A 27,372-nucleotide genomic window follows, 5' to 3' on the forward strand; every position below is an offset into this window, starting at 1 on the left:
AAGAGGCACATGAAAAGCTGCTCAACATCACTAATTATTAGAGAAATGCAAATCAAAACTACAATGAGGTATCATCTCACACCAGTTAGAATGGGCATCGTCAGAAAATCTACAAACAATAAATGCTGCAGAGGGTGTGGAGAAAAGGGAACCCACTTGCACTTTGGTGGGAATGTAAATTGATACAGCCACTATAGAGAACAGTGTGGAGGTTCCTTAAAAAACTGAAAATAGAATTACCATATGACCCAGCAATCCCACTACTGGGCATATACACTGAGAAAACCATAATTCAAAAAGACACATGCCCCCCAACGTTCATTGCAGCACTGTTTACAACAGCCAGGACATGGAAGCAACCTAAGTGTCCATCAACAGATAAATGAATAAAGAAGATGTGGTACATATATACAGTGGAATATTACTCAGCCATAAAAAGGAACGAAATTGAGTCATGTGTAGAGACGTGGATGGATCTAGAGACTGCCATACAGAGTGAAGTACGTCAGAAACAAATAAATATCGTATATTAACGCATATATATGGAACCTAGAAAAATGGTACAGATGAACTGATTTACAGGGCAGAAGTTGAGACACAGAAGTAGAGAACAAACATACGGACACCAAGGGGGGAAAGCGGTGGGGTGTGTGTGTGTGATGAATTGGGAGATTGGTATCGACATGTATACACTGATGTGTATAAAATGGATGACTACTGGTAACTGACTATACTGCCGAACTGAATGAATAAGCATTTTCAGAACTCTAATGGAAAACTGATGAATTCATAAAAGTGCTAACAAAAGATCAAGATTAAAAAAATTAATTACATGGGACTTAGTGAACTGATGAGGATGATTATAATTTTTGTGACTTTATGTTTGAATAAAAAAAAAATCCCACAAGGACTCAGAGGCAAGAAATATACAAATCAATTTTCACTGCAAAGTAAAGTAGCTGTTACAGTGGAGGATTACTGGACTGAATGTCAATATTACGACGTAGTATGAGTATGTTTCGTGTTTGGTAATTGCAATCACTGTTGCTTTTGTTGTGTCATCCATTTACAACGCTTTGGTGTCAGTTTATTTGTCTCTTGTAAAAATAAAATACTGTGTGTGTGTGTGTGTGTGTGTGTGTGAAAAAAAATAAAATGAATGACTACTAAGAACCTGCTGTATAAAAAAATAAATAAAATAAAATTCAAAAATTCAAAAAAAAAAAAAAGGAAAGAAAATGTAAGGGGCCGGTGTAGAAGATGACAGCGGTCAGGAAGTTGGTGAGCTTAAAAATAAATGGAGATTAGCCAGGGCACTAACTTCCTAATCCATATTATTAACATTATAAAAGTGGATGATAGAAAAAAAAAAGGAATAGGAGGGAAGGTACGAAGAAATGCATGCAAACTAAATTCCTCGTCTTTTAGCGGGAATCCACAGACAAGCGGAACGACTACAGTTCACAGTGAGTTAATAACACCATTCTAAGCACTTTTATTTGTAGAACCTCATCCAATAATCCTACTAGTACTGTCCCGATTTATTCGGTGGGAAATAGACACGTCGGTAACCTCCCACGGTCGCACGCGCAGCCAGAATTCCAGTCCCGGCCCTGATGCGACCTCCGTCCGCGAGGAGGTGGACGGTCCCGGCGGGGACGGGCCTCGCCGCGCGGCGTTCACACCCACCTTCCCGGGCTCCATCGCCGCGCGCAGGACCGAGCGGCCGCGCTGCCCTCACCAGGGCCAGGCCCCGGGAGGAGACGCCCAGGCGCCCGCACCCTTGGCCGAGCCGGCGTCCCGCCTCCTAGCAACCGGCAGGCTGGACAGCCGAGCGCCAAGCGACCGTCGGCCCAGCGTGCCCCGCGGCCTCCCCCAGCGCGCCTGCGCCTCCCCGCCTCCTGGCAACTGGTAGGAGGGGCAGCGGAGCGCAGAGCAACCGCCGGACCGGCATGCCCCGCGGCGCGCCTGCGCCTCCCCGCCTTGTAGCAGCAGACAGGCGGGGCAGCGGAGCGCCGAGCGACCGCCGGCCCGGCATGCCGCGCGGCTGCCCCCAGCGCGCCTGCGCTTCCCCGCCTCCTAGCAACCGACAGGCGGGACCGCAGTGCGCTGAGCGACCGCCACCCTGGGACTACCGGGAGGGCCAAAGGAAGCGGGGGGAGGTGCAGAAGGAGGCTGAGCGCTGCGGGGACTCCCGCCGGGTGGGATGTGTGGTTCGGGGGTGCGGGGTCTCCCGCCTAGTGCGAGGCCCGGCGGTGCTCGGGGCGGGGAAGAAACCGGGCTGAGGCCGCGGGCTGCCGGCAGGACCGGAGCTGCAGCAGGGAAACAGGCAGACCCGCCTTTCGAAGCGGGAGCGGAGGGAGCTTTCCTTCCGCGTAGGCTCTCGATCCTCGAATTACTTTGCCCGTGGTTGTCGTTTGGTAGGACACACTCTGCAGGATTGATAGGAATCACAAAGTATCTGGGAAAAGTAATTGTTGAAAGACGCAGTTTTTATACAAATCAAGAGACGAGAGGACTGAAATACTAAGACACATGGTCTGCATCTCACATTTATTTTACCACAACTAGTTTCTTTAAAGCTTAAAATAAAAGCCAGCCTTAAACATGCAAGGCTGGAGAGGTGTGGGTCCCACTCCCGTGATGCACGTTATAACTGACATTTAGCCCTGATTCTGCAAACTGTTTCGCGTCTGTTTAGCCTGCAAATGTTACTTAGAAAAGATTCCACTTACCGTTTTCACACGAGAGAGAGAGAGAGAGAAGGCTCTCAAATCGTGTGCTAAGGAGCACATCGGTGAGCGTGTTATTAGGGGTCTGTGCTTTTGATGTCATGGTTTTTCTGTAGACACACTATTTTGCAGACGTTGTGTTTTTGAGTCACATACTATTACGGTTTATGGATCAATCTACTTTCCTCCGGATATAAAAGCCATTTACTCAGCTCCTTGCCTTAGAGAAGTTAATAACAGATCCAATCGTCCTTTTATATTTAATTGTGCTCTGGTTTTGGAGTTTCCACTACTACCTTTTTCATTTTCACTCAGCAGGGCTTAGGAAGAACCAAACAGGAAAGGAGGGTAGGAAAGGTAATTTCAGTGATAGCTATGATTTATTTAGGAACTGCTCCAAAGGAAGCACCAAGCTGAAACCTTCCCCTTGGTAATTCGTTTAAATTCTCATAGCGTCCCTGTGAGATAGGCATGTTACTGTTTTTCAGATGAGGAGACTGAGGGCCAGAAAGATTAATTCAGTTGCCTAAACTCAGAAAGCTAGGGTGGTGGATTGTCTGACGCCAAAGTCCATTCTCTTAACCACTGGGTCACTCTCTGTCAGCTGAGAAAACAGCTCATATTGGGAAAGCTTCAGACTGTTGACTAATGACAAAGTCATCAGCCACAGTATTAGATTAAGTCACGGACACGCACGCTGCATGAATGAGCTGGGCTTGGCCCTGGAACCCTCGGAATCCTTCTCCTTCCCCTCCCGAGTGCAGTCAAAACTCCTGTCAAGATGTGTCTTGAGTCTCTTCCTCATTTTTTTCCACTCCAGCCCCACCAATCCATCCTCCGTTGCAGGCAGCAATCCAACAGGTGACTCACCAACCTGCTTCTGTCTCCACCTGGCTCTCACTCGGTTGCTCTCTTTTGTCACCAAACAGAATGATTTAGGGTTCCCCAAATGCACCATATTCACAGGGCTATCTCCTCTCTCTCACCATCCCCACAATATTTGCCGAAAAAATGTCAATAGAGGAAGTTAAAACAATCTTTCTCTCCTTGGACTTCTTAAAACAATTATTTTCTAAGTAACATTTGCCAATCACATTTTATCTGGCGATGTTTCTTCTATCATCTTTATTCAATAGATGACTCACAAGTTCATTTGATGACATGGGGACTGTTAGAGTGCTGGAGACATAAATAAAACACTGCCTGGACCTCTAGTCGCTCATAATCGCCAGGAGCGAGAAATATGCAAACAATTATTAAATAATGTGAAAGTGTAAGAGCTACTCATAAAATGCAGTGCATGAGGAAGTGGCAAAATGTGCCTGGAAGAGAGGAATGAGAATGGGAATGGCCTCATTTCAGGTGGACCTTGAAGCACAAAAAACCCAGGCAGAGACCTGCAGAGAACATCTTAGGGGAAAAGAAATATGGTGCAAGTGCAGAGGGAGGGAGAGGTTTGGAGAGTTTAGGAAATGTAATAATTGTATCTGTAACAGTGCTGTCCAGTAGAAATATAATACGGGCCACAGGGGTTATTATAAATTATCTAGTAGCCACATCTTAAAAAGTGAAAGGGGCTTCCCTGGGGGCACAGTGGTTAAGAGTCCGCCTGCCAATGCAGGCGACACGGGTTCGAGCCCTGGTCTGGGAAGATCCCACGTGCCGCGGAGCAACTAAGCCCGTGCGCCACAACTACTGAGCCTGCGCTCTAGAGCCCGCGAGCCACAACTACTGAGCCCACGTGCCTAGAGCCCGTGCTCCACAACAAAAGCCACCGCAATGAGAAGCCCACGCACCACAATGAAGAGTAGCTCCCGCTCGACGCAACTAGAGAAAGCCCGCGCGCAGCAACGAAGACCCAACGCAGCCAAAAATAAAAATTAATTTAAAATAATAATTTTTAAAAAGTGAAAAACAGATGAAATCAAATTTAATAAAATATTTAACCAAATATATACAAACTATTATCATTTTGTCATATAAAATATATTTACAATATTGAGTTGTTTTATACTTTTTTAATACTGGCCTCGAAATCCGTTGTGTATTTTGTACTGACAGCACACCTCAGTTCAGACTGGCCCCGTTTCCTGGGCTCACAGCCCCACGTGGCCAGTGGCTTCCACACTGGGCATTGCAGGTCAGAACAGAGGGTGTGTGAGTGGGGCGGGATGGCAGGAGACAAGGCTGGAAAGGGGGACCGGGACAGTTTGTCAAGGGCCTCGGAAGGCTCGATGTTAAGGACTGAAAGTGTTAGGCTGGGCAGTGATAAGTCATTAACGTGGGAAGAGAAGGCTGTGGCTGAAGGGTGGGTGGGTGGAGCACGCCTGAAGCCCAGAGACGAGGTGGCGGCTTGGTGGCCTTTGGGCCCTGTTCAGCCTCGTGGCCTTTGTGCAGGCTGCTTCTCTGCCCGGATCCCTGCAGTGTCACCCCCTGCTCATGCCAGAGCCTCCTCTGCTTCACCTGTGTCTGATTTGCTTGTCACAGTCTCCCATGTCCTCTTCCGTGTAATTTAAAAATGTATGTCCAAATCCCTCACTAGACTATAAACCAGTACAGTTGCAGGTTGTGATGGAAACAAAAGCGCTTTTTTTTTTTCACAGTAATAAGTAACTTTGTTACAAAAGTCACATCATGATAGTGTCACTGTAGTGTGTGGATATGAAACCTACCTGCCATGTTAACTAAGGGCTGGTGAGAAGTCACTAGCAGAGTGTTTTACAGCCTGCAGTAAAAGTGGGAAGTACAGGGTACCTTCTCTGTAGGGATTGTGAGGATTGAAGGAGTAATTCTGTAAAATAGTGAGCATTTTGTGTCTGGTGCAAACCAAACCGTCAGTAAAAGTTAGTTATTAACACTTACTACTGTTGTTCTTATAGGTTATCTCCTAAACTATAAGCAGCTAGAGATGAAAATGGGTAGGACACCGAAATTATAGGCTTCCTTTGTAAATTCACAAATTATCCACTACCATATGAAACCATATTGGAGCACATTTTGGAATTTCAGAGGGCCCATCAACACCCCTTTCTTCTCTCAACCCACAGAGACTGTAGTGGCAGAACCCTAAATGCCCCTCGAGTCCATGGTCCACTCTCCTTGAGACTGTGATGATTTCACACCTGAGACGTGCTTACTAATCAGCTAAGTCAGAAAGGAGATTATCCTTAGTGGGCCTAACACCAAAAGAGGTGATGCTTCAGAGAGACACTCCTGCTGTCCTGGGAGAAGAAGCAAACGGCCATGTCAGGAGGGGTCACGTGGAGGGAGCCGAGGGGGACCCCTGACTGTCAGCCCCCAGAAATCAGGACCTGAGTCCTACAGCTGCAATGAACTTGGGAGAGGATCTCAGGTGAGAGTCTCCAAGAAGACCACAGCTCAGCCAACGCTTGACTTGCCTTTCTAGGCCTGAGCATAAGGGCCCAGCCAGGCCGCACAAGTATCATCTTCATTATCGGTAAACACTGACATAGGGCTTGCGACTCAGTACTCGGCTCCAGTTACAGACCCTACTATGTACCGCCTCATTCAGACTCCTCCACGAACATCAGGGCTCCCCTCACAGGCACAGAGCTGCTTCGGGGCTCCTGAGGGCTGAGCTGTACTCAGTAGATAAGTTTCATCATGGAGACAAGCCTAGACAGGATTAACTCACTGCCACAGAAGGCTTCCCACAGGTGGAGACATACAAACCAGGTTTTGAAAGATGCGTAGGAGTTTTGCATAAGGACAGAAGGAGGAGGGTAGTTCGGACACAGGGAACAGCAGTGCAGGTGCAAAGGCCCAGAGAGAGAAGACAGAGTGGTTTGGGGAGAGTGAGAAGCGGTGCGGCCGTGCAGGGCACAGACCCTGGTGGGGTGGGGGTGGGGTGAGGTGAGACGCAGGGTCAGAGCTCTGCTTGTTCTGCAACGGATCTTCTTTTTATTTTTATTATATTTAATTTAGTTGGCTGAGTTGGGTCTTAGTTGCGGCACGCGGGATCTTCGTTGCAGCATGCAGGATCTTTCGTCGCAGCATGCAAACTCTTTCGTTGCGGCCTGTGGGTTCAAGTTCCCTAACCAGGGATCAAACCTGGGCTGCCTTCTTTTGGGAGCATGGAGTCTTAGCCACTGGACCACCAGGGATGTCCCTGCAGAGGATCTTTAATTTCACAGCAGAAGCAAAAGAAACAGTTCATAAGCAGGGAAGAGATTCAATCAAATCTGCATTTTATATTGGCCATTTGATAGAAATAGGGACTTTAAAAATAATTTTCCAAATAATTTCAAATTTAGAGAAAATATTTGAGTACAAAAGTCTCCATCACCCAGATCATACAGCATGTGCTTCCACTCACCTGTCCCTGTCTCACATTTATCATCTATCTACACACACACTTACCCATCATCACTGGTCTTTCTCTGAGTCATCTGACAAAGAGCTTCAGATATGATTACTCATCACCCTGAAATACTCCAGTGCCTATTTCCCCAAAACAAGGACAGCCTCTGCTCCACAACCCTCCCAGTCCAGAAGTAAACATTGATACAACTCTGCTGTCTAATGCACAGACTGTCCCCCAAATATTTCTTTTCCTCTGTGGCCCAGATCCCACTCAGGAACATACATTGCATGTAGCTGTGTCTCTTCAGTTTCCTGCGATCTGGGGTAATTACAGTTCCTCAGTAAGAAAACAGGGGCCCCTAACACTTCACCTGTCCAGTGAGCCCCCAGGCCACACCTGGATCAAGCTTTCTGGCAGAAACGCCCAGACATGCTGCTCTACTCCTCTCAGCTCGTGGAGTCAGGACGCAAAATCCCAACGTGTCCCCAGCCCGCTGGCAATATGCAGCTGGGTCACACCTGCCGGCTTTTCCCTTTGGGATTGACGAGTAGCTAGTAGCAGTTACTAAAACCTCCACCTACCATCCTTAGCCTCCACTGATAACTCACTCCAGCCCTACGATGACTGCTAAATGGCGATATTCTGCTTCTGTCACTCCGATGATTTATTTCGCATGCATTCCTCACTTGCTCATTCACCTACAACGGTATGGACTCGTGGGTTCCTGTTTTACTCACTGGGTTGTAATCTGCCAACATCATCCTTGATTTTGCTGCTCAAATTATCCTAGATTTAATCAGTGGGCACCCCTCCCGTTGCCTCCTATGTCCTTTGGCATCATGTGATTCTTTGATAATTTTCTTACTTTCTGGCACAACAAAATATTTCAGGCTCATCTTGTACTTTCACTGCTCCAGCCCTGAAGTCAATTGCTTCTCAGAAGCTCCCTGGCTCCTTTTGCTGGAGAATGATATTTAGAAGCGAGATCTGGAAACTACATGTACATCTACCTGTACACTTACATCAAAACACACGAGTTCATACTCCCTCCAACTCCAATCCAACACCTCAGGGCTCTTTCCAGCCTCCCCCTTTGCATGCTATGAGATCTCCAACAGCAAGAAGCCTGAATTGCATTATCCTGGATAATGCATTATCCTTGCGTTATCCAGTGTATGTGTCCATTTGCCAGTATAACCAGGCTGACTGGTCACCGGTGCTAGGCCTAACACTGTCTCCTCCGTGCTGGGGAGCAAAGGTCTCTAGGGAGCTTTTTAAGAGGGCAAGGTTAAAGCGATACCAATCAATTAAGAAAGTGTTGTAGTAATCCGGGCAAGCAAGCAAGGACCAAGCTTTTCCTGATTCCTCTAGCTGCACAGCAAAGAGACCCACTCGGGTGGCTCAGGTAAAGAATGTGTGACTGTGTCACCAAAGAAGCGTCTGAGGAAAAGGAACAGGAGTCTTGATGAGTCTGGGGAAAATGAGACTCGTTGGTAGTGCCAACTAAAAATTGTCGCTCGCCATCTGCCTCTACAAAGATGAGGTCACCAGCCACTGCAGTCGCTGGCCTTCCACACACCCTCAAAGGAGTTCAGGCAGAGATCGGGAATGAGGCCCTCAGTGCTCTGGGAAAACTGGCAGAACAGGTCTTCAGGTAGTTAGTTATCTTCGGGAGACCAGGTTATGAGCCCAATTTCTTGCGTCTTCTCATAGCTAGAAAAGCACCAAAATCATTAAGAGACGTCTGCCCCTCGTGACTAGCAGCCACCTTCTGCCAAAGTGTGTGCTCGACTGCGTGTACCTCCTTCGCCAAAATCACACATATACTGAACAACCTCCGTCCCCACCCTGGCCCGCTGTTTGCAGCAGTTCCTCAGAACAACCTGAGAGGCTGTCTCCTGGGCTATGGTCCTCATCTTGCCCCCAGTAAAACTGAACTCACAACCCTCACTTTGTGCATTTTTTTTCAGTCGACAGTAGCATGAAAGGAAGGGAGGCAGACTGTGCCCCTCCGCTCTGCACTGAAACCCATGTAGAGATGCTGGGGAAGGAGCTAGCATAGGGAGAGGGGAAGAGGTGGACGAAGAGTTGATAAGGCCCAGTCCTAGGCAGGAGGGGATCTAAAACAAAGCAGAATGGATTGAACTTAAACTGAAGGCAGCACTTTTCTCTGAAACTAGAAAGGAGGAGTGCAGAGGCTGAACCTTTACAGTTCCGCACTGGAGCACGCACAGTGACGCTCTTCTTTCCTCTGAGAAAGCAGTGCCTTTCATTGGAGGATTGTCTGCAGAGAAGGTAAGGAAAGAGGTAACATGAAGAAGTCACAGGAGATTGGGGTATAGAGTAAAATGTTAGCAAAAACCTAAGAACTAGGCCGGGCCTGCCATTAGACTCAGCAAAGAATGAGATGGGTTCTGCCTGGCTGGGAAGTGGCCAGAAGTTCAGTGGGGTCACAAAGGCAGCAGAGGCTGGAGGCTGATTGCTGCACAGCATGGGCCTGTCTCTTCAGTGTATTTTACATCCCTAGACCCCCCAGGTCAAATGCTTTATCACAGACATGAGGGATTTCTTGTGTGGCTCATGTTCACCCAACTCTTTACCTATAGGATGTGATTCTACAGCTTTTTAGAGGAAGGATCGCAAGAAAGAAAGGCTCATGTTTCTTCCTGTGTTAACAAGGCAGCTACTTGTTTTGAGGTTGTAACTTGGTCTTGAGTGAAAGGTGGCATTAGAGCTTTAAGCTGTTGCGTAGGAAAAGGGGTAAGACTCACCATTTTACATATTTGCAACTCACATAATGTAATTTGAGGGAAGGAAAACCATTCCTTTCCTTGCTTGTGGTTTAGTGCCCTTGCCCAGAGTTGAGTGTTCTAGCCCCTGGAGCAATGTTTATGAGATTATATATTTTTATATATATATGTATCTCCATAGCCACACACACATATATGCATACATAATTACATACAGACTCACAGATGAGGTGAGGGGAGGTATCCTTTATTCATTCAGTACCTGCTGTGCCAGGCACTGTGCTAGCATGAAGATATGATGATACACATAATACAGTTCTTGCCCTCATAGACTTAAAGCCTAGTTGAATGATTAATGAGACTCCGGCAAAGTTACCAACGCACGCAGATGCTTCCCTTCCACTGCCCCCAAAAGTTCAGGGGAGCAGCAAGTCTTTCACTCACTGCGTCTAACAGGGCTGTGATTGCAGTTGTCTTCAGCTGGTGGTCCTCTTCATCTTTCCGCCTTTCACTCTCCTGTCTGCACAGCAAAATGGTCTGTGGGATATCACTGTTTTGTCCTTAAAATGGCAGTCTTTGCTCCTGCAACTACTGCACAGTTATCGTTATTCCAGAATCCCTACAATATGGCAGGGAAGGGCCCATGTGACATGAACACATCCACCAAGAACTTTAAAACATGTAAGCATGCTATATTTCTCTCCAGTAGTCCCCGCCCCTCCTAAAGATGATCATGCAAGGCTCCCAGTAACGTAAAGATGTGAAGAGCAAGAGAGGGGGGAAAAAACTAGCCCTATTGTTACAAACTGAATTAAAATATCCTTGAAACTCACTTAATATGCTTAAAAAACTTACCTAGGCTGTCCTCTGCAACTATTTGGCTTTAAGGAGACTACAAAATAAATATAATTACCCTGATTGAGTTTAGTGGAAAGCAAAGCGATCAAGAGCTGTCTGTGCTTCTGGAAGCGATTCAGAAATCGCGGGCAGGATGTCAGCGCCCGCAGCAGAAGCTCTCAGGCACGGACAGCATCCTGCTTAGTGAGCGGGCGCTGGGTCCCCGCTGTCCCGCCGGGCGAGGACAGTTCCTGTCCCACGCGCACACAGGGGCCTATCCTGCGCGCTCCTCCCGCCTCCAGGACCGCTGAGAGAGTTCCATCAGGAAAACGTCTGCACGCTGTGGGCTCTCAGCACAGCCGGGGCCCCACAGAACCACTCGGATTTTCTAACAGCTTGGAAGTGCCTTTAACAGTGACACCCTAAAACTTGGCAAGTGTAGCGCAAACTCAGGAGCGTGTACTTCTCCTTCCACAGCAGCCCTGCACGTACCGCGACCCAGGTGACGGGGCGAGCTGAGCCCTCACGGCCCGGGGGTCCCGTCCCAGGAGCCAACCCTCGCCAGCCACAGAACACACCCCTTCCAGCCTCACACCCTGCGGCCAGTGAGCTCCGCGCTGTGACGTCCACGCACGCCCCGCCCACATTCGTTCTCCTTCCACAGCAGCCCTGCACGTACCGCGACCCAGGTGACGGGGCGAGCTGAGCCCTCACGGCCCGGGGGTCCCGTCCCAGGAGCCAACCCTCGCCAGCCACAGAACACACCCCTTCCAGCCTCACACCCTGCGGCCAGTGAGCTCCGCGCTGTGACGTCCACGCACGCCCCGCCCCGCATGTGGACATCCACGCAGGACCCGCCCACCTCGCCTCATCGGTGCTCCGCCCGCCCGCGCGATGACGTCACAAGGCCCCGGTCCACCCGCCTCAGGGGCGCTCGGCCAGGCCTGTGGGGTGACACCCACGCCGGCCTCGCCCACCCTGTGGCAGTGGCGCCCCGCCCGCCCGCGCGATGACGCCACACACCAGTCCCGCGCACCCGCCTTCGCGGCGCTCCCGGGTCCTGTGGGATGATGTCCCACGCTGGCCGCGTCCACCCAACGTTGGCCGCGCCCAGGCCCGGGGCCACGCCCGACTGCCGCAGTAGAAGCCCCCGACCCCTCGCCGCCGCCGCCGCCCCGCCCCGCCCGGCGTGCTGACGTCGCACGGCGCCGCGGGCGGAAGCGCGGGCGGGCAGGGCGGCTGCGCTGTCCCCTCAGAGGGGCGCTGGCGGGCGGGCTGAGGCGCGTCGTCCCGGAGCGGACTGGAGCGCTGCGCGGCGGGGCGATGAGCGGCGCCCGGGCCCCGGGCCCCGAGGCCGGCGCCGCCGGGGCCGAACCCCCCGGCGCGGCGCTGAGCGTGGACGTGGCGGGGCTGCTGGCGCAGCTGGCGCGCAGCTTCGCGCTGCTGCTGCCGGTGTACGCGCTGGGCTACCTGGGCCTGAGCTTCAGCTGGGTGCTGTTGGCTCTCGGGCTGCTTGTGTGGTGCCGCAGGAGCCGCGGCCTCAAGGCCACCCGTCTGTGCCGCGCGCTGGCGCTGCTGGAGGACGAGGAGCGCGCCGTGCGCCTGGGGGTGCGCGCCTGCGACCTGCCGGCCTGGGTGAGTGGGCGCAGCGGACCCCGACACGCCCCCGGCCCTGACCTTCCTGTCCGCCACGACCCCGCCGGGTCAGGCGTCCCCGCCCGCCCCAAGTCCTGCCGGGTCTGGGGTCCGCTCACGCCCCAGCCCACCCGCCCACGTTGGGGCGTCCTGACCAGGGGCGGCACGTCCGCCTGGGTGGGCGCCGGCGTCGGGCTTGGGCCTGTGTACCTTGCGGGGCTTCGCCGCTGTCGCCGGGCCCAGCCGCCCGACCGCTCTCGGCCCGCGAACCCCTTTGGGTTGGCGCCTTCCCTCCGCCGCGCGGGTCCCGAGCAGGGCCGCACAGGTGAGGCGCTGTGTGCTCTGTCCTGCTTTAGCCACGTCGTCACGCCTCGCTGTGCGGTGCCGTGACTCCCGCCTGCGGAATGTGAGCTCGCGGCCGCCGGGTGCCCTGCGCGGGCCTGGACGCCACTCCCTGCCCGCTGCGGAAACGGCGGCCAGCGGTGTGGGGAGAAGGGCGGTTTCCTCCTTGCCTGCGAAGTCTCAGCCGTTCTTGGTGGTTTCAGGCACAGTTGAGGAGTAGTGGGGGGGGGGGGATCCCCCAGAAGGTTTGTTGGTACGATGGTTGGAGGTGTGTTCCAGTTCTTCGGAAGTAACGTTGTAAGCTGAGTAACTTTCATGTAGGGTGAACTCGAATCCCAGGTGAATTTGGGGGTGGGTGGGGCAGGCGTGGTATTGATCGTTTGTGCCCCAAGCGGTTCTCTGCATATTTTATTTAGGCAGCGTGGAAACTAACGGAGTTGGCTCCCTCTTTCTTTCTTAACCGTGAGTTGGTGCCAGAGTTTCAGACGGTAGGAAATAGTGCTTGTTTTAAGGTAAATGATGCTCCTGTTAGGCTTGATGTAAACTTCTCGGGAAGATGGCCAGCCAGTGAGTTTCAAAAGGGTCGTTTTCTCTTAGAGGAGAAAAGGGCTTGGAGTACGATCCCTGTTTCCAGTCAGAAGACACTTGTGAAGCAAGGCATGGAGTGCATGACACAAGGCAAACAGGTTGCAAAGCAGGAGTGCTCACGGCCAGGAGGAACTCAATGGCTACTGCCTTGTGGTGACAAGTTGCAAATGCAGTAAGAACCTCACAGGGACTTGGGAAATTTAAAATTCCATCACAACGTGGTGGACGTGTGGCACAGGACTGCTTGGAACAATCACAGTAACCAGCGTGGTGTAGCTTTTTGCCAGAAGCAGGAAAGAGGAGAGTGGTGTAGGAAACGGGAACTCAGTAACGGAGGTGCGAAAAGCCAGGAGCAGAGGTGCACTTTGGAAACGCAGAAGGGCTTTCAAGCGGTGTCTGGTATCTTGTGTCACACCGAATTAAGTGATTCCAGAAAGTAGCTAAAAACAGAGAGTAGGGGCATTACCAAAACAGCAGACATAATCAGGGCAGAGATTCACAGAAAGTGGGGGTGCTGATATTCATAGATGCTTGGTTATGGAGCAGTTGGCTAACATCAAATTTGCTTGTAAAAGCTGTGAAATGCACACTATTTTCACATAATGAATTAACAAGTATCGTTGTTTCCATATTGAAGGACAGGGCAAATTATTATGATTATTTTTAGCAGAAGAAAAGGGTGATTAGCCAAAGCTTCCTTCCTTGGGTTTCTCCTCGGTGTGACTTAAACTCATGAACCGTGGTGTTCATCTTGTACAGTAAGGAATTTATGTTTTTTTCCAAAATTTTTCACTTGTTCATTCCAAACTTGTGTTTGTGCTCATGTCACACACACATACATACATACTTAAACGTGCCTGTATTGCTTAGAAAACTGCTGTGAGGACTCACACGAAACTTGACGGTGATCATATCCAGGAAAAGCACTAGGAATCTGGGGTTTGAGGCAGATTTTTTAATACTTTTTAAAATTGTAGTACCCATGTGTTGTTTTCACGACAAAACCAGTGAATTACACTGTCTAGAAGTGGACTGCTGTCCTGCTGTAGCCAGGGAGTCCGTGCATAAGAAGAGTTAAGTTTTCGTATCAGTAGTTCTTTGAGTTTTACTGTACATACTTAGGTTCTTGGGGTTCAGAACTTTGGGCTGATATTTTGCTTTGAACAACATATGTTTGTACGGATTTCATAGTGTGTCATTGACAGCTGTGATTGACAGCAGGGTAGAAACAGAGCAAAACGAATGTGGTGCTCATTTTCTAACCTCACTTTTGAATATGTTCACTGACAATTTTTCTTCTGTTTATTTAGTAAAGTAAAAATTTATACTGGCTGTAAAATGAGATGATTAACAAATATGAATACTTGGAGAAAAAATACATATACTGTTTCAAATTAAGGCTATTAGGGTATGAAAAATGGCTCTCAACGTGATAATTCTGTAAGACCTTGATCCTACAGCTTTAATGTATACCACATTACTATTCATTCTTTACTCTTTTTTTTTTTTTTTCCCCCATCAAACAGCCTGCAGGTTTGAGTTGATAAATTGAGGACTGGCCTTTTTGTTGTACCAGTGGTCTCTCCTTGTTAATTGGGCCCTGTAAAATTAGACTATGGTTGAAGAATATCTTTGAAGAGTTTTTATAGACGTGAGTAGGGGTGATTGTCCATTGCTATTTTTGTTTATTTGAAAAATTAGAACTTGGTGTGAAGTGTGTCCTTTTCCTGCTTTCACTACTGCCAATAAATGCTGATTCCATGGCTGCAAATAAGTAGAGACCCAAACCTGTCATAAATGACAACTGGTCTTTTATTCCTCTCATACTTTGATGATTGAGATTTAAAGCATAGTGAACTTCTGTGTTCTGCTGTTTTTATTATTATGCACCAGCTTTTCTTGGGAGAGCTTTCTTCCCATGGTTCTTCTGGTAAGTTCAGGAGAATTTAACTCTAGCCAAAATTTAATGTGTATAGGCTAAGAACCAAATGGACAAAAGAAAAGAATACACTTTGGTCTCATGTAAAGGAAGGGCAAGTATTTTTATTCTCAGTGTTAATCATTGACTTATAGTTTAAAAAATTTTTGTGAACACTTGTAACAGACTTGTGGCTAAATCAGGATCCACAGTTTAGCTATTTTAAACTGTGGTTGTGACTTTAGCATCTAGATCCTAGAGCAGTTGTGTGCTTTGAGAAGATGTTAGAACCTCCTCAAAGCTGTGAAGGGGATAATGGATAATCATTGGGTTTCTTGTTTATGTGCACACTACTGCTGTTTTTCAAAGAGGAAAAGGACAGTCACCCTCAACATCGCTGTTATGCTGTCTAAATGCTTCATGAAGTTAGAGCAGAAGGTCCATCGTTGCTGGACATAAAGCAGTAACTATTTGTTTTTTAGTTTAAGTTAAAAGCTGGATTTAAATTTAAGATATATGCATCCATCAGGTTGTGTGCTCTGGTTTTTCTGCATCAGATGAATATTAGCCTTACTTTATATTCAAGATGGGAGCTAGGACTGAACTATATATAATTTAAGTAGATACAGGAATTGAAAATATATGTAGTATATTTATGTTAAATTATATTAAGTTAATACATGTTGTGTTAAATTATATTAAATATGTTTATAAAATATAGACCTTGATCCTGTGAAGAACCGATTATGAACAACTGACTCGTGAGTTAGTGTTCTCCTTAGGCCTGGTGAACCTCTTACCTATTTTCTCTGTGGGTTTTCATGATTTCTACATTGGTTGCAACATTTAACCTTGAATGATATCACAGACATTGTAAGTAGATTAAAAACCATTGAATTGTACACTTTAAATGAGTGAATTGTATGGTATCTGAATTATATCTCAGTGCTGTTAAAAAATATTATAGACATTGAATTTCTTTTAAAAATAAAGAAGTGAAACAGGTGAACAGTTATAGTACAAAGTAAGCCATACAAACCTCCTTGCTTATGGAATTCCAGCTAAAACTGATATAATTTTTAAAAATTATTGTTCCAGTGTAAATTTGGAGACATTTACATTTTAAAGAATATTTAATGAAAGTGGAGGGCTTATGAATGAAAAAAGTGACTAAATGTTTTTACTTTAAACCTAATGTTACCTTATGCATTGATACTACATTAGCTAAACAAACAAATTGTGCTTCAAAGATATACATAGCCTAAATGTGTGTTTTTTGTGTGAGTTATTCTAAACTCTTACTTTAATTCAAGTACTGATATGTAATTACAATGTGTGTTTGGGAAATTTAACCTATAAATTGGTTTGTTTTCTATAAATGTATCCTATCATAGCATTATTTAATTTATTTTTTCAAAGGCCCACTTTTAAAAAAATTTTTAATTTAAATTTTTATTTATTTATTTATTTATTTGGCTCCACCATTCGGCATGAAGGATCTTAGTTCCCTCACCAGGGATCGAACCTATGCTCCCTGCAGTGGAAGCTTGGAGTCCTAACCACTGGACGGCCAGGGAATTCCCCATAGTATGATTTTAAAATGTACTATTTGTAGTCTTTTGCATTTTGTTATGTTTTGTTAAATCATTACCTTTTTTGGTTTCCATGACAATGCTGCCTCAGATGAATTTTCCTTCCCCATTTAAAGATCTGAGGACCCACTATCTACAGAAGTGTTAGAGGTCACCTTGCCTTCATGTGTGTACTTACTTCCCGGTAGATACGAGGTAGGGTGTGATGGCCGAAGAGTGCCCTGGTGGGTCAGAAGGTGGTCAGTGGTGGGGGCGTGCATATAGACACACTAAAGGACATTGAAGAATAAGTGGGAACAGCAAGATAAAAGTGCAGGATTGGGAAATCAGGCATCTCAGGGGTTGAAGCATCAGAGCGCAGTAGGACAGCAACATGGGTACCTGGGCCCTGCCGTCGGGAGGGAGCTGTAAGGAAGGTGAGGAACTGTCAGCTGGGCCCAGGGGTGAGGAGTAGAGCTGCTCAGACTGGGGCCGGGCCACCTCTCAGGGCAGCACTCGCATTTCTCAGGGAGACCTGGCGTGTTTGGACATAGGAGGAGGGGGACATCGTGATGTACTCAGAACCAATTTGTGAAGTCAGAAAGTGGACGCTCCTGTGCAGTGTCGATTACTGCTGGATTGCCCTGCTCTACACCCTTGAGGTCGCTGGAGACGCCTGTCCACCTCCCCCAAATAGACTGTTCTGTTTTACTTTGAAGAGTCTTACTGTGCCATAAACACTGCGTCATCCCCTGCTCTTTTGAAACTGGGTGGGCATAGTTCTTACATAAACATTGTCAGTAGTTGTGTTGCATGGAACCATTTTTCTATTTAACATGTTTTATTCACAAGTTTTCTCATGGTCTTTTGCCCTCTTAGTGGTTTTTCTTTCTTAGACGGATCAAAGAGTTAAATATAGAGATAGAGAATTCAAAAGATAATTTAGAGCATTTGTGTGTGTGTGTGTGTGTGTGTGTGTGTGTGTGTGTGTGTGGTACACGGGCCTCCCTCTGCTGTGGCCTCTCCCGTTGCGGAGCACAGGCTCCGGACGCGCAGGCTCGGCGGCCATGGCTCACGGGCCCAGCCGCTCCGCGGCATGTGGGATCCTCCCAGACCGGGGCGCGAACCCGGTTCCCCTGCATCGGCAGGCGGACGCGCAACCACTGTTAAAAAAAAAAAGTCCTGTAAATTTTTTAAAGAAAACCATCTATTTTGGTGAATCTTTCCTAGAGTAGATTTTAAGGAACAAGCCCAGCTTAAGTGCAGGGATCAAAAATGAGCTTTCATTGATTCATCTATTCACTCAGCCAGTATTTATTGGACCTTTCCTGTGTTCCAGGTACTGTGCTAGGTGATGAGTTAGACAAGGCCTCAAACTCAAAAATTTACTAGCTGGTGATAACACAAATCTAGGGATAATCCTAGTTTTACTCATAGTATGCACTGGTAGTTTTTTTCTCTTTTTTAGATAAAAATAATACATATTCATTTTTGTTAAATCCAAAAAAAGTATATAAAAACATTATTCATAATTCCAAACCACCCATCATAGTAGTTGGTAAAAACTGTAACAACTTTGAATGGAATTGATACTGTGTATTCATCTATTTGTACTGATAAACCATACTAAAAATCATTTGTTCAGAAAAATATGGTTTAGCGTTTAAAAGTTTTCTAGACTCTTAACTACATGTGGAAAAAGAAAGGCAGACCTTTATTAGGTCTTTAACTTGGTGAAATGGTATGTTCATTTTTGTTGTTTGTTTTTTTTTTGCGGTGCACGGGCCTCTCACTGCTGTGGCCTCTCCCGTTGTGGAGCACAGGCTCTGGACACGCAGGCCCAGCAGCCATGGATCACAGGCCCAGCCGCTCCGCTGCATGTGGGATCTTCCCGGACCGGGGCACGAACCCGTGTCCCCTGCATCGGCCGGCGGACTCTCAACCACTGCGCCACCAGGGAAGCCCTGTTCATTTTTTAAAAAGAGTATGCCTTTTAGAGCATTTTGTACATTTATTGAAGTAATAGCTCAACTCTTTAAATCAGTGTATTGTAAAAGATTTTACTGATGAGGATTAAAACTTTTTTTGAGGGTTTGTAGATCTAGCTGTGCGTATAAGTTCAGTTTTATGCTATCCTGTCTTTCCTATTTTGTGAAAGGCAGTCTTATGATTACTCATAGTGGACGCGTCTGAGACCTGTAGTTCAGTATCTGGTGTCTTTTAAAAATAAGTAAATAAATTAATTAATTAATTTATGGCTGCGTTGGGTCTTCATTGCTTTCGTGGGCTTCTCATTGTGGTGGCTTCTCCTGTTGTGGGGCACGGGCTCCAGGCGCCCGGGCTTCAGTAGTTGTGGCACGTGGGCTCGGTAGTTGTGGCTTGTGGGCTCTAGAGTTCAGGCTCAGTAGTTGTGGCGCATGGGCTTAGTAGCTCCGCAGCATGTGGGATCTTCCCAGGCCAGGGCTCGCACCCGTGTCCCTTGCATTGGCAGGCAGATTCTTAACCACTGCGCCACCAGGGAAGCCCTATCTGGTGTCTTTTTAATGGACTACAGCAGGATGTCCAGAGGAAAGTATCAATGCAGAGTAACAGCACATCTTAAGTGCACCCTATGTGTCAGCAGCAGTGATTCCCTTTTTTAAAAAATGCCATTGTTGTACCTGGTGACTACACTTGAGAATGGGTGATAACCACACAAATGGCAGATGTGGAAGTACTAGTATGGAAGTTTTTATTACGCTTTCTTTTTTATTATTTGTAAAAATGTCATTGAAGTTGAGCTTGAAGTTCTTTTGTTTGTTCAATCACTTAGTGAACTTATCTTTCTGCTTTTAATGAACATGCAGTCGTGTTTGCCTTTATTTCTTATGTTATGGCTAGACAGGTTTTAAAAACATGTTATTTCTGGTATGAAAAGAACACTTGGGCTTCCCTGGTGGCACAGTGGTTGGGAGTCCGCCTGCCGATGCAGGGGACGCGGGTTCGTGCCCCGGTCCGGGAAGATCCCACATGCCGCGCAGCGGCTCGGCCCATGAGCCATGGCCACTGAGCCTGCGCGTCCGGAGCCTGTGCTCCACAACGGGAGAGGCCACAACAGTGAGAGGCCCGCGTACCGCAAAAAAAAAAAAAAGAACACTTGCTCATTGTAGAACATTTCAAGCTTTGGAGAATAAAAAGGAAAAAAGCTACCTGCAATCCTACCAACCAGTGATAGCTGTTATTAACGTTTCGGTGATTTTCTGAATCTTTAGTATGTCTGGAGGTACGTGGATGTTGTATTTGCCTACACTAAGGATTATGTTGTGGACGTTGTATTATTCTTCAGAAATATGACTTGTTTTTTGCAGTAGTATCTATTTTATTTAAATTATGTCTGGTGGACAGATTCCAAAAATCAGATTGTTAGCTACTATATGTTGAGAAAAGGTAAAACTAGAGTTTGAGATATTTAATTTTCTATTCTTTTCAGGTTATAGAAGATTATTTGCTTGAACTATTTGTCAGATTGTCCAGGATATATGAACTATTTTTGAACTCATAAGAGTAGCATGATAATTTTATAAACAGAAGTCTAGCTTTAGGGGGCAGTGTTTGTTTTTGAATGGTATGGTTTTAAAATAAGCACGGTAGATTTATCCAGATCCCCTCTTACGTAAGTAACCTTTGGAAGAAGAGAGCTCTCCCACGCAGAGTTGCTCTTCCAGTGGCTTTTCTTCCTGTCTGCTGTGTTGGGATGTGAGAGTTGGTTAAGTTGAAGTCATGGCTTTGTGTAGCACAGTGTTGAGATTGCTGTCTGGAGATTGCTGGAAGGCTCACTGCATTATCCTTGATCTCGTCTGAAAACAGCAGCCGTGTGATTGGTGTCGTCAGTGTCACTTGGCAGCCCTTGGGCACTGAGTGATGTGGGCCACCCTCGTGGGTACCCATGTCACACGTGCCGGCCTGGCTGCTTGGGCACACAGTCGAGAAGCAGGCTCTGGATCTGATAGATGTAGGTTCCTGTCTGAGACCCACCCACTCCCAACTCCGTGCACTTGGGCCAGTTGGTCACACCTTTTAGAACCTTAGTTTCCTCATCATTAGGTGGGCATTGAAATGAGCCCGACTCTGTGTTGTGGTTGTGAGGCTGGAATGAAGAGAGGCCCAGGGATGTGGCAGAGGTGGCTAGTGGTGAGGCTGGAATGAAGAGAGGCCCAGGGATGTGGCGGAGGTGGCTAGTGCTGCCCTGGTTAGTGATCCCAGCGCTGATGCTTCCTTTCAGCTGCACTGGTGCTGACGGCCAGCTGCCTGCTGCCTGTGGCGCTCCTATGACTCACCTTGCCACCTCCTCCCCACTTCAGCCGGAGCTTCTCTTTTACTGTGGTTTGTTTATCTGGTGTGTTGCTAAGAATTTATCTGCCGTAATGCTTTGTTATTTGTCACACTCTAAAGTATTCCATGTAATTTCTTTCTCTTTTTCTCTGTATATCCCTAGAGTAATTACCCCTCATCCTTTCTGCTTCTTCCTTAAAACAAATTCTGTCCTGAGCTTGTGGTTAATCTCTCCTTGCTCTGCTTGCAGCAGCTGCCCTGATGCAGTAGATAACCATAGTTAGTTCCATTATGACAGTATCATGTTGTAAAATTTTTAAATTCTTGTAGTCATTTCCTTCCTCTTGTGAATAAGTGTTGCTTAGTGACTAAAGTGGGGATTTAGGAAATAGGATAGTATATCCTATTTCTGGGTCAGTTGTAATAGTTTAATTTAACCTATTTTAGATGTGGAGTTATCTTCCTGCCGTTTGCATCCGAGGGGTTGAGATATGTTTTAGGTTTCCCAGAGGACGGTGGGTCTGCAGAAGATAAATCCAGTAATGTGGGAAGAGAACATCGTCCAACTTGCTTCATGCCATAAATATTACGCTGGAGTGCATGTTATATACTGGTTTTCGGGTCTGCCACTCATTCTGAGATACCAGCATGAGATTGCTAAAATTATTCATCTGAGTGATACTTGCACCTTCTGTTTTCTTACAAAACTTTGCTTACATATTTGTTAAATCATTTAGTTAAGTATGCTTAGTCCTGTAATTGTAGGATCAGGAGTTTGAAGACAGGGACTTTTTGTATCTGCCGTAGCATCTAACAGTATTTGCATGGAGTTTGCACAGTAAACCTAGTGAGTTGTTGGAACACTGAGCTACTAGTTGCTTCTTTTATTAGGAGTGTCTATACCCAATTATAAATTGTCGTATAATGCATGTGTTGCCATTATTACACATATTTGAGGTGAGCTGCCTACTGAGATCATTAATTTATTTCATTTGTGCTATAAACATTTAAATGCCTAGCAAGCAAATGCATAAAATCTGTTAATACTAAGTTAATGTCTGAGTACTGGGTTTTTAAAACCAAAAACCCAAATATAATCTGAAACGAAAATGAGAATACAGTCTCAATTTTTTCACATACATAAAGAAAGGTCTTGAAATTTATTCAGAGCTGTTAGAAAGTGTTGATTTTACTTAATAGCTTGAATCAGATTGTGGTTTTATATTGGGTGAAATGGAGTGAACACTGCTGTATGTATGAAGGACGGTTTTATTTTATTTATTTATTTATTTATTTTTTGCGTTATGCGGGCCTCTCACTGTTGTGGCCTCTCCCGTTGCGGAGCACAGGCTCCGAATGCGCGCAGGCTCAGTGGCCATGGCTCACGGGCCCAGCCGCTCCGCGGCATGTGGGATCCTCCCGGACCCGGGCACAAATCCGCGTCCCCTGCATCGACGGGCGGATTCTCAACTACTGCGCCACCAGGGAAGCCCTGAAGGACGGTTTTAACGGGAATTATCTGTAGATTGTATTTCATAGTGGATGGTGCAAGAGGGGAAAGGTAACAGCTCGTCTTTGCTTGCTGCCTGCACTGGGGCCACTGTAAGAAAACGCGGCAAACTTGGTGGCTTAAAAAACACAAATTTATCATTTGCAATTCTGGAGGCCAAAAGTATGGAATCAGTTCCTTTGGGCTGAAACCAAGGGATTAGCAGGGCTGTGCTCCTCTGGAGGCCTTTCCTAGCTTCTGGAGCTGCGTTCCTGGGCTCATGGCCCTTCTGCACCTTGAAAGCCAGCAGCTGCTTCGATCATCACGGCACTTTCTGTTTTCTTCCTGTGTCAATTCTGCCTCTGCTCCCTCTTGAAAGGATAGGTATGATTGCATTAGGGCCCACCCAGGTGATGCAGGATAGTTCCCCAACTCAAGATCCTTAATTGATCACATCTGCAAAGTCCTTTTTTTTGTCTCATAAGGCAACACTCACAGGTTCTAGGGAGTAGGACATGGATATCTCTTGAAGGGCCACCAGCACTACCCTACATCTTGGAGTACTCAGGAGCCAAGGTGGCTGAACACAGTGATGACGGCTCAGCTTTGTTTCATCAGTTCTGAAAGGCACTTTCCCTCCACTTAACATCTCTGGTCTCAGATTCATCTCACAGCCGCGTGTGATTCAGTTAGTGTACTCTTTCCTTCTTAGTGGCACAAGAGTGGTGGTGTGTCTTACAATTGATCATTTCTTGGATTCAACACTGTGGCTGTTCCCTTTTTCTGCCATAGCCCTGGTGCCTGAGAGTTACGTGTGGTCTTGGAGAGGCAAATGGGGGAGAGAGAGGAGCTGAGCTATTGGATGAAGGGCAGCCCACTTGGGCCAAAGTGTTTGCATTGGGAGATGAGGAGAGGCTCCCGGGGAGGGGCCTTACGCTGTGTGAGGGCAGGAGTTTGGGCTTGATCTGGATGACGCCTGGAAAACACCAAAACATTTAAAAGAGTGGTGTGTCCCAATTTAAAAAAGGCATGTGTAGCAAGATAAATCTGGCAGTGATGTCCAGGTGGACTGAGGGGACTGAGTGGTGGCCAGATCCAAGCACTAGAAAGGAAGGAGTCACACTGGGAGGATCTGATGGAGTCACACTGGGAAGGAGGGAGGAAAGGGGCAGGATGCAAGAGTGAAAGGTGAGTCCAGGTTACTTGCTTGGCTCCTGGGTGAGGACATGATGATATTTGCCAAGAATGATTCTATAGGAACAGTAGTTTGGAGGCCTAGAGATAAGGATGGGAAATTGTTAATTTTGTTTTATAAACGTTGAGTTTAAGAACCCTAAGGGAGTTCCAAGAGGAGTTACACAAACAGCAGCCAGTGGCTGGTAGGTGAGATCTGGGGGACACACCCGGACACTTTCAGTTCTAGGTGACAGGTGGCTGAGATCATGCTTGAAGTGGAGAAATGGAGAAAGCATGTGTAGACAGCATAACAAGACCAGAGGGCCCAGGACAGACCTTTGCGCTCTGGAGGAAATCAGGGGATGGAAAATGAGGGGAGGGAATTCCCTGGTGGTCCGGTGGTTAGGATTCAGCGCTTTCACTGCTGTGGCCCGGGTTCAGTCCCTGGTTGGAGAATTAAGATCCTGCAAGCTGCAGTGTGGCCAAAGAAAAGAAAAAGAAAGAAAGAAAATGAGGGAAATGGTTCATTCATTCAGTGCTCACTGTGTGCAGGTTCTCTTCCAAGCACTCTGCGTAGACACCTGTTACCCTCATTTTACAGGCGAGGGGACAGACCACCCTAACACTTATCTTTGGTCCCAGGGCAGAGTTTGAACTGGGAAGTCTCTTGGTGGTGAGGAAGAAACTGGGGATTAGACATTGTCTAATCTAGTTATTTTGATAATTTCTACTTTTCAGAGGAGGAGGCTAGGGCCCAGGGGTTCAGCGGTCACCGTAGTCACACAGAACTGGAGGCAGTTCCGGGCTGGGGTCTTGTCCCTGCCGGCCATGCCCTCTCCACTGCCCCTCAGCCCAGCTCACCTGGTTATACAGCGTTAGCCTAGCCGTCTCAAGTATCGTGTTAGGGTAGGCTGTCAGTGTTTTCAGTCTCTATAATTGGGACAAGTCCTTTTTCCGTTTCCAAGTTTTTGTCTGGGATCATTTTCCTCCTGCCTGAAAAACTCACTTTAATATTTCTTTTAATGCAAGTTGGACAGTAACAATTTTTCTCAATTTGTGTTCATTTCCAGAAAAATCAAGCAGATAGAGTTCCCATATCCCACCTGCATCTAATTTCTTGTATTAGCGTCTTGCATTAGTGTGGTACATTTGTTGTAATTATTGAACCAGTGTTGATACATTATTAAGTTCCCAGTTTACATTAGGAGTCTCTCCTTGTTTGTAGAATAGTTTCACTGCCCCTGCCCCCCCCAGCCCCCCTAGTCTTCCCTCCTCCCCATCCCCAAACCCTCTGGGTGGCCACTGATCTTTTCACTGTCTGTAGTTTTGTCTTTTCCAGAATGTCAGAGAGTTGGAATCATACACTGTGTAGCATTTTCACATTGGCTTTTTTCTCTTAGCAACATGTATTTAAGATTCCTTGTTTTTTCCTGGCTTGAGAGTTCATTTCTTTTATTTTTATTGCAATAAAATTAAATGACATACAATTAACTAGTCAGTGTCATTTAGTACCTTCACAGTTTTGTGCAACCATCACCTCTGTCTGGTCCCCCAAATTTTCATCTCCCCAAAAGAAACCCTGTATCCTTGAGCAGTCTCTCCCACTTCACCTGCACCCACATGCAACCACAAATTTGCTTTCTGTCTCTATGATTTTACGTATTCTGGATATTTCATATAAATGGAATCGTTACAATATGTGACCTTTTGTGTCTGGTTTATTTCACTTAGCATAACATTTTTAAGATTTTACCCTGTAGCATGCTTTTTTTTTTTTTATGGCTGAATAATGTTCCATTGTACAGATATACCCCAATTTATTTATCCATTCATCCTTGGAAGAACTTTTTGGGTTGTTTCTGTCTTTCTGAGTTGTTTCTGTGCTATTATGAGTAGTGTTGTGAACATTCATATACAAATTTTTGTTTGAATACCTGTTTAGTTTTGTAGGGTATATACCTAGAAGTGGAATTGATGGGTTTAACTTTTTGCAGAGCTGCCAAACTGTTTTCCATAATAGTGGGAATATTTTATATTCTCACCAGCGATGTAAGAAGGTTCCAATTCCTGCTGATGCTTGCCAACACTTGTTATTTTCTGTTTTTTGATTCTGAGTCATCATAGTGGATGTGAAGTGGTGTCTCATGGTGGGTTTGACTTGCATTCCCTGATGACTTATATGCTTTTCCTCTCAGCTCCACATTTAGTGAGATTTTTTTGGTAGCTCGAAATTGGCCATGGCGGGAATATTTACACCCTGGAAGTTGGCAGTCTCAAAGAATTGGTTGTGAACACGTGCTGGCTATACCACTGCTCTGAACAATGTTTGTTCCCCTCCTTCAGAGAGGGTGCACCCCAATCTCTAAAGGCAGAAGGGGAACAGATCACCTTAACCTAGTAGGGTTTGAGCTGGCCTGAGGGTGGGTTGCAGGGAAAAGCTCTCTCTGTTCTGGACCCATCTATGCTTAGGGTTCCATCCAACAGAGTCTGTAACTGAAGACCTGCCCTGTTGACCGAGTGCCCCCTCAGTCCACCTCAGAGTCCAGGCCGTGCTTTCTCAGTGCAGTAAAAGCTCTATTTTGCTTTTATAGGCTAGCTTCTTGCCTTAATAGCTCAAGAATTTGACAAATGCCTAAAGGGAAACTCAGCTGGCTTCACCTCCCCCTCCCAGGATCTGGGCTCTCAAGTCCGGTCACTCAGCTGACCCAAACTCCAGTTCCTGTCTCCCTGCTCTGGTGAGGTTTCTGTAAGCTCAGCTGGCTTCTTAGCCACATTTCTCTGGATTTCTCAACCTCTGGTACCACAGCCATAGGGGAAAAACAGCCACAGAATGTCACACCATCGCCTTGCGGGGGCTTCTGCCCTGTGTTTTCATCTTTCATGCCTTGAGCTGCCCAGTGTCCTCTCGTGGGCTGGTGAGCGGGTCTCTTCTGGCTTTTCTCAGTGTTCTCAGCAGAATGGCTTGCTGCAAGTGCTCTGATCATCATAGCTGGAAGCCAGTGTTATTTTTAGGGAAAAATAGATTTGAACTCCTAGTGTATTTCCCTGTGAAAGTTAGGAGAACAGATACTTCCTGTTGTTGAGTGTACACTTTGGACGGAGAATGGGGAGATAGGTTTAGGAGAAAGAGGGCAGGTGTTGAGTGTTACTTGTATAATTTATTTCAAAATGTTTCCCTGGGTAAATGTTTTATGGTTTTGGGGGTTTGTTGCTATTATTGTTGCTTTCAGGAAAATACTATTACTGTTAAACACAACGTGTGAGGTGATTTTTACATTTTAAGCAGTGGAGCTTGAAGTAAACAGCTATAGAAAAATTCCAGTTAAGGCTTCACTTATTTTACCTGTGAAATGTCACCTGACAAGTCAGGTAAACTCTGGAAATACCTGTTCAACATGACCGTGTAGTGAACTTGTCTTTTTATGAGTGGTGAGTATTATTTGTTTCATTCATTTTATACTTATAGCTTCAGCCTGAAAACACTGGGAGTGTTATAAATAGAGGAGAAAAAAGGTTTTGAAAAATGGATTTTAAAACTTTTCACAAGAGCCCCCTTCCTGTGTAAGGAGGGGCAGGAAATCTGGCCGCCCCACGGGACAGTTTGGCCCAGCACTGCCTCAGGGACCCCAGGAGTTGGCCTGGTGCAGGCGTTAGATCTGGAGTCCGAGGCCAGTCTCAGCGTGGCCACCCGTGCTCCAT

The 27,372-nt window shown here is 46.7% G+C and overlaps 2 protein-coding genes across 7 annotated transcripts in view; one reads left to right on the forward strand and one right to left on the reverse strand.

Annotated features, from left to right (window-relative positions):
- DYNC2I1 (dynein 2 intermediate chain 1) overlaps nucleotides 1-1,830 on the reverse strand; it is a 48,079-nt gene extending 46,249 nt beyond the window's left edge. For 2 of the 4 annotated variants that reach the window (XM_028489488.2, XM_028489489.2), the window contains exon 1: nucleotides 1,690-1,830. In XM_028489488.2, the coding sequence (XP_028345289.1) occupies nucleotides 1,690-1,704 (15 nt within the window). In that variant the 5' untranslated portion in view covers nucleotides 1,705-1,830. The remainder of the gene's footprint in view (nucleotides 1-1,689) is intronic. The other 2 variants (XM_024131627.3, XM_024131626.3) reach the window with 1 other exon arrangement.
- A 10,100-nt stretch (nucleotides 1,831-11,930) lies between these two features.
- ESYT2 (extended synaptotagmin 2) overlaps nucleotides 11,931-27,372 on the forward strand; it is a 77,125-nt gene continuing 61,683 nt past the window's right edge. For all 3 annotated transcript variants that reach the window (XM_024128040.2, XM_055084708.1, XM_024128041.2), the window contains exon 1: nucleotides 11,931-12,278. In XM_024128040.2, the coding sequence (XP_023983808.1) occupies nucleotides 11,967-12,278 (312 nt within the window). In that variant the 5' untranslated portion in view covers nucleotides 11,931-11,966. The remainder of the gene's footprint in view (nucleotides 12,279-27,372) is intronic.

The sequence above is a fragment of the Physeter macrocephalus genome, chromosome 5 (genome assembly GCF_002837175.3).
Source record: "Physeter macrocephalus isolate SW-GA chromosome 5, ASM283717v5, whole genome shotgun sequence".
NCBI classification, from domain to species: Eukaryota; Metazoa; Chordata; class Mammalia; order Artiodactyla; family Physeteridae; genus Physeter; species Physeter macrocephalus.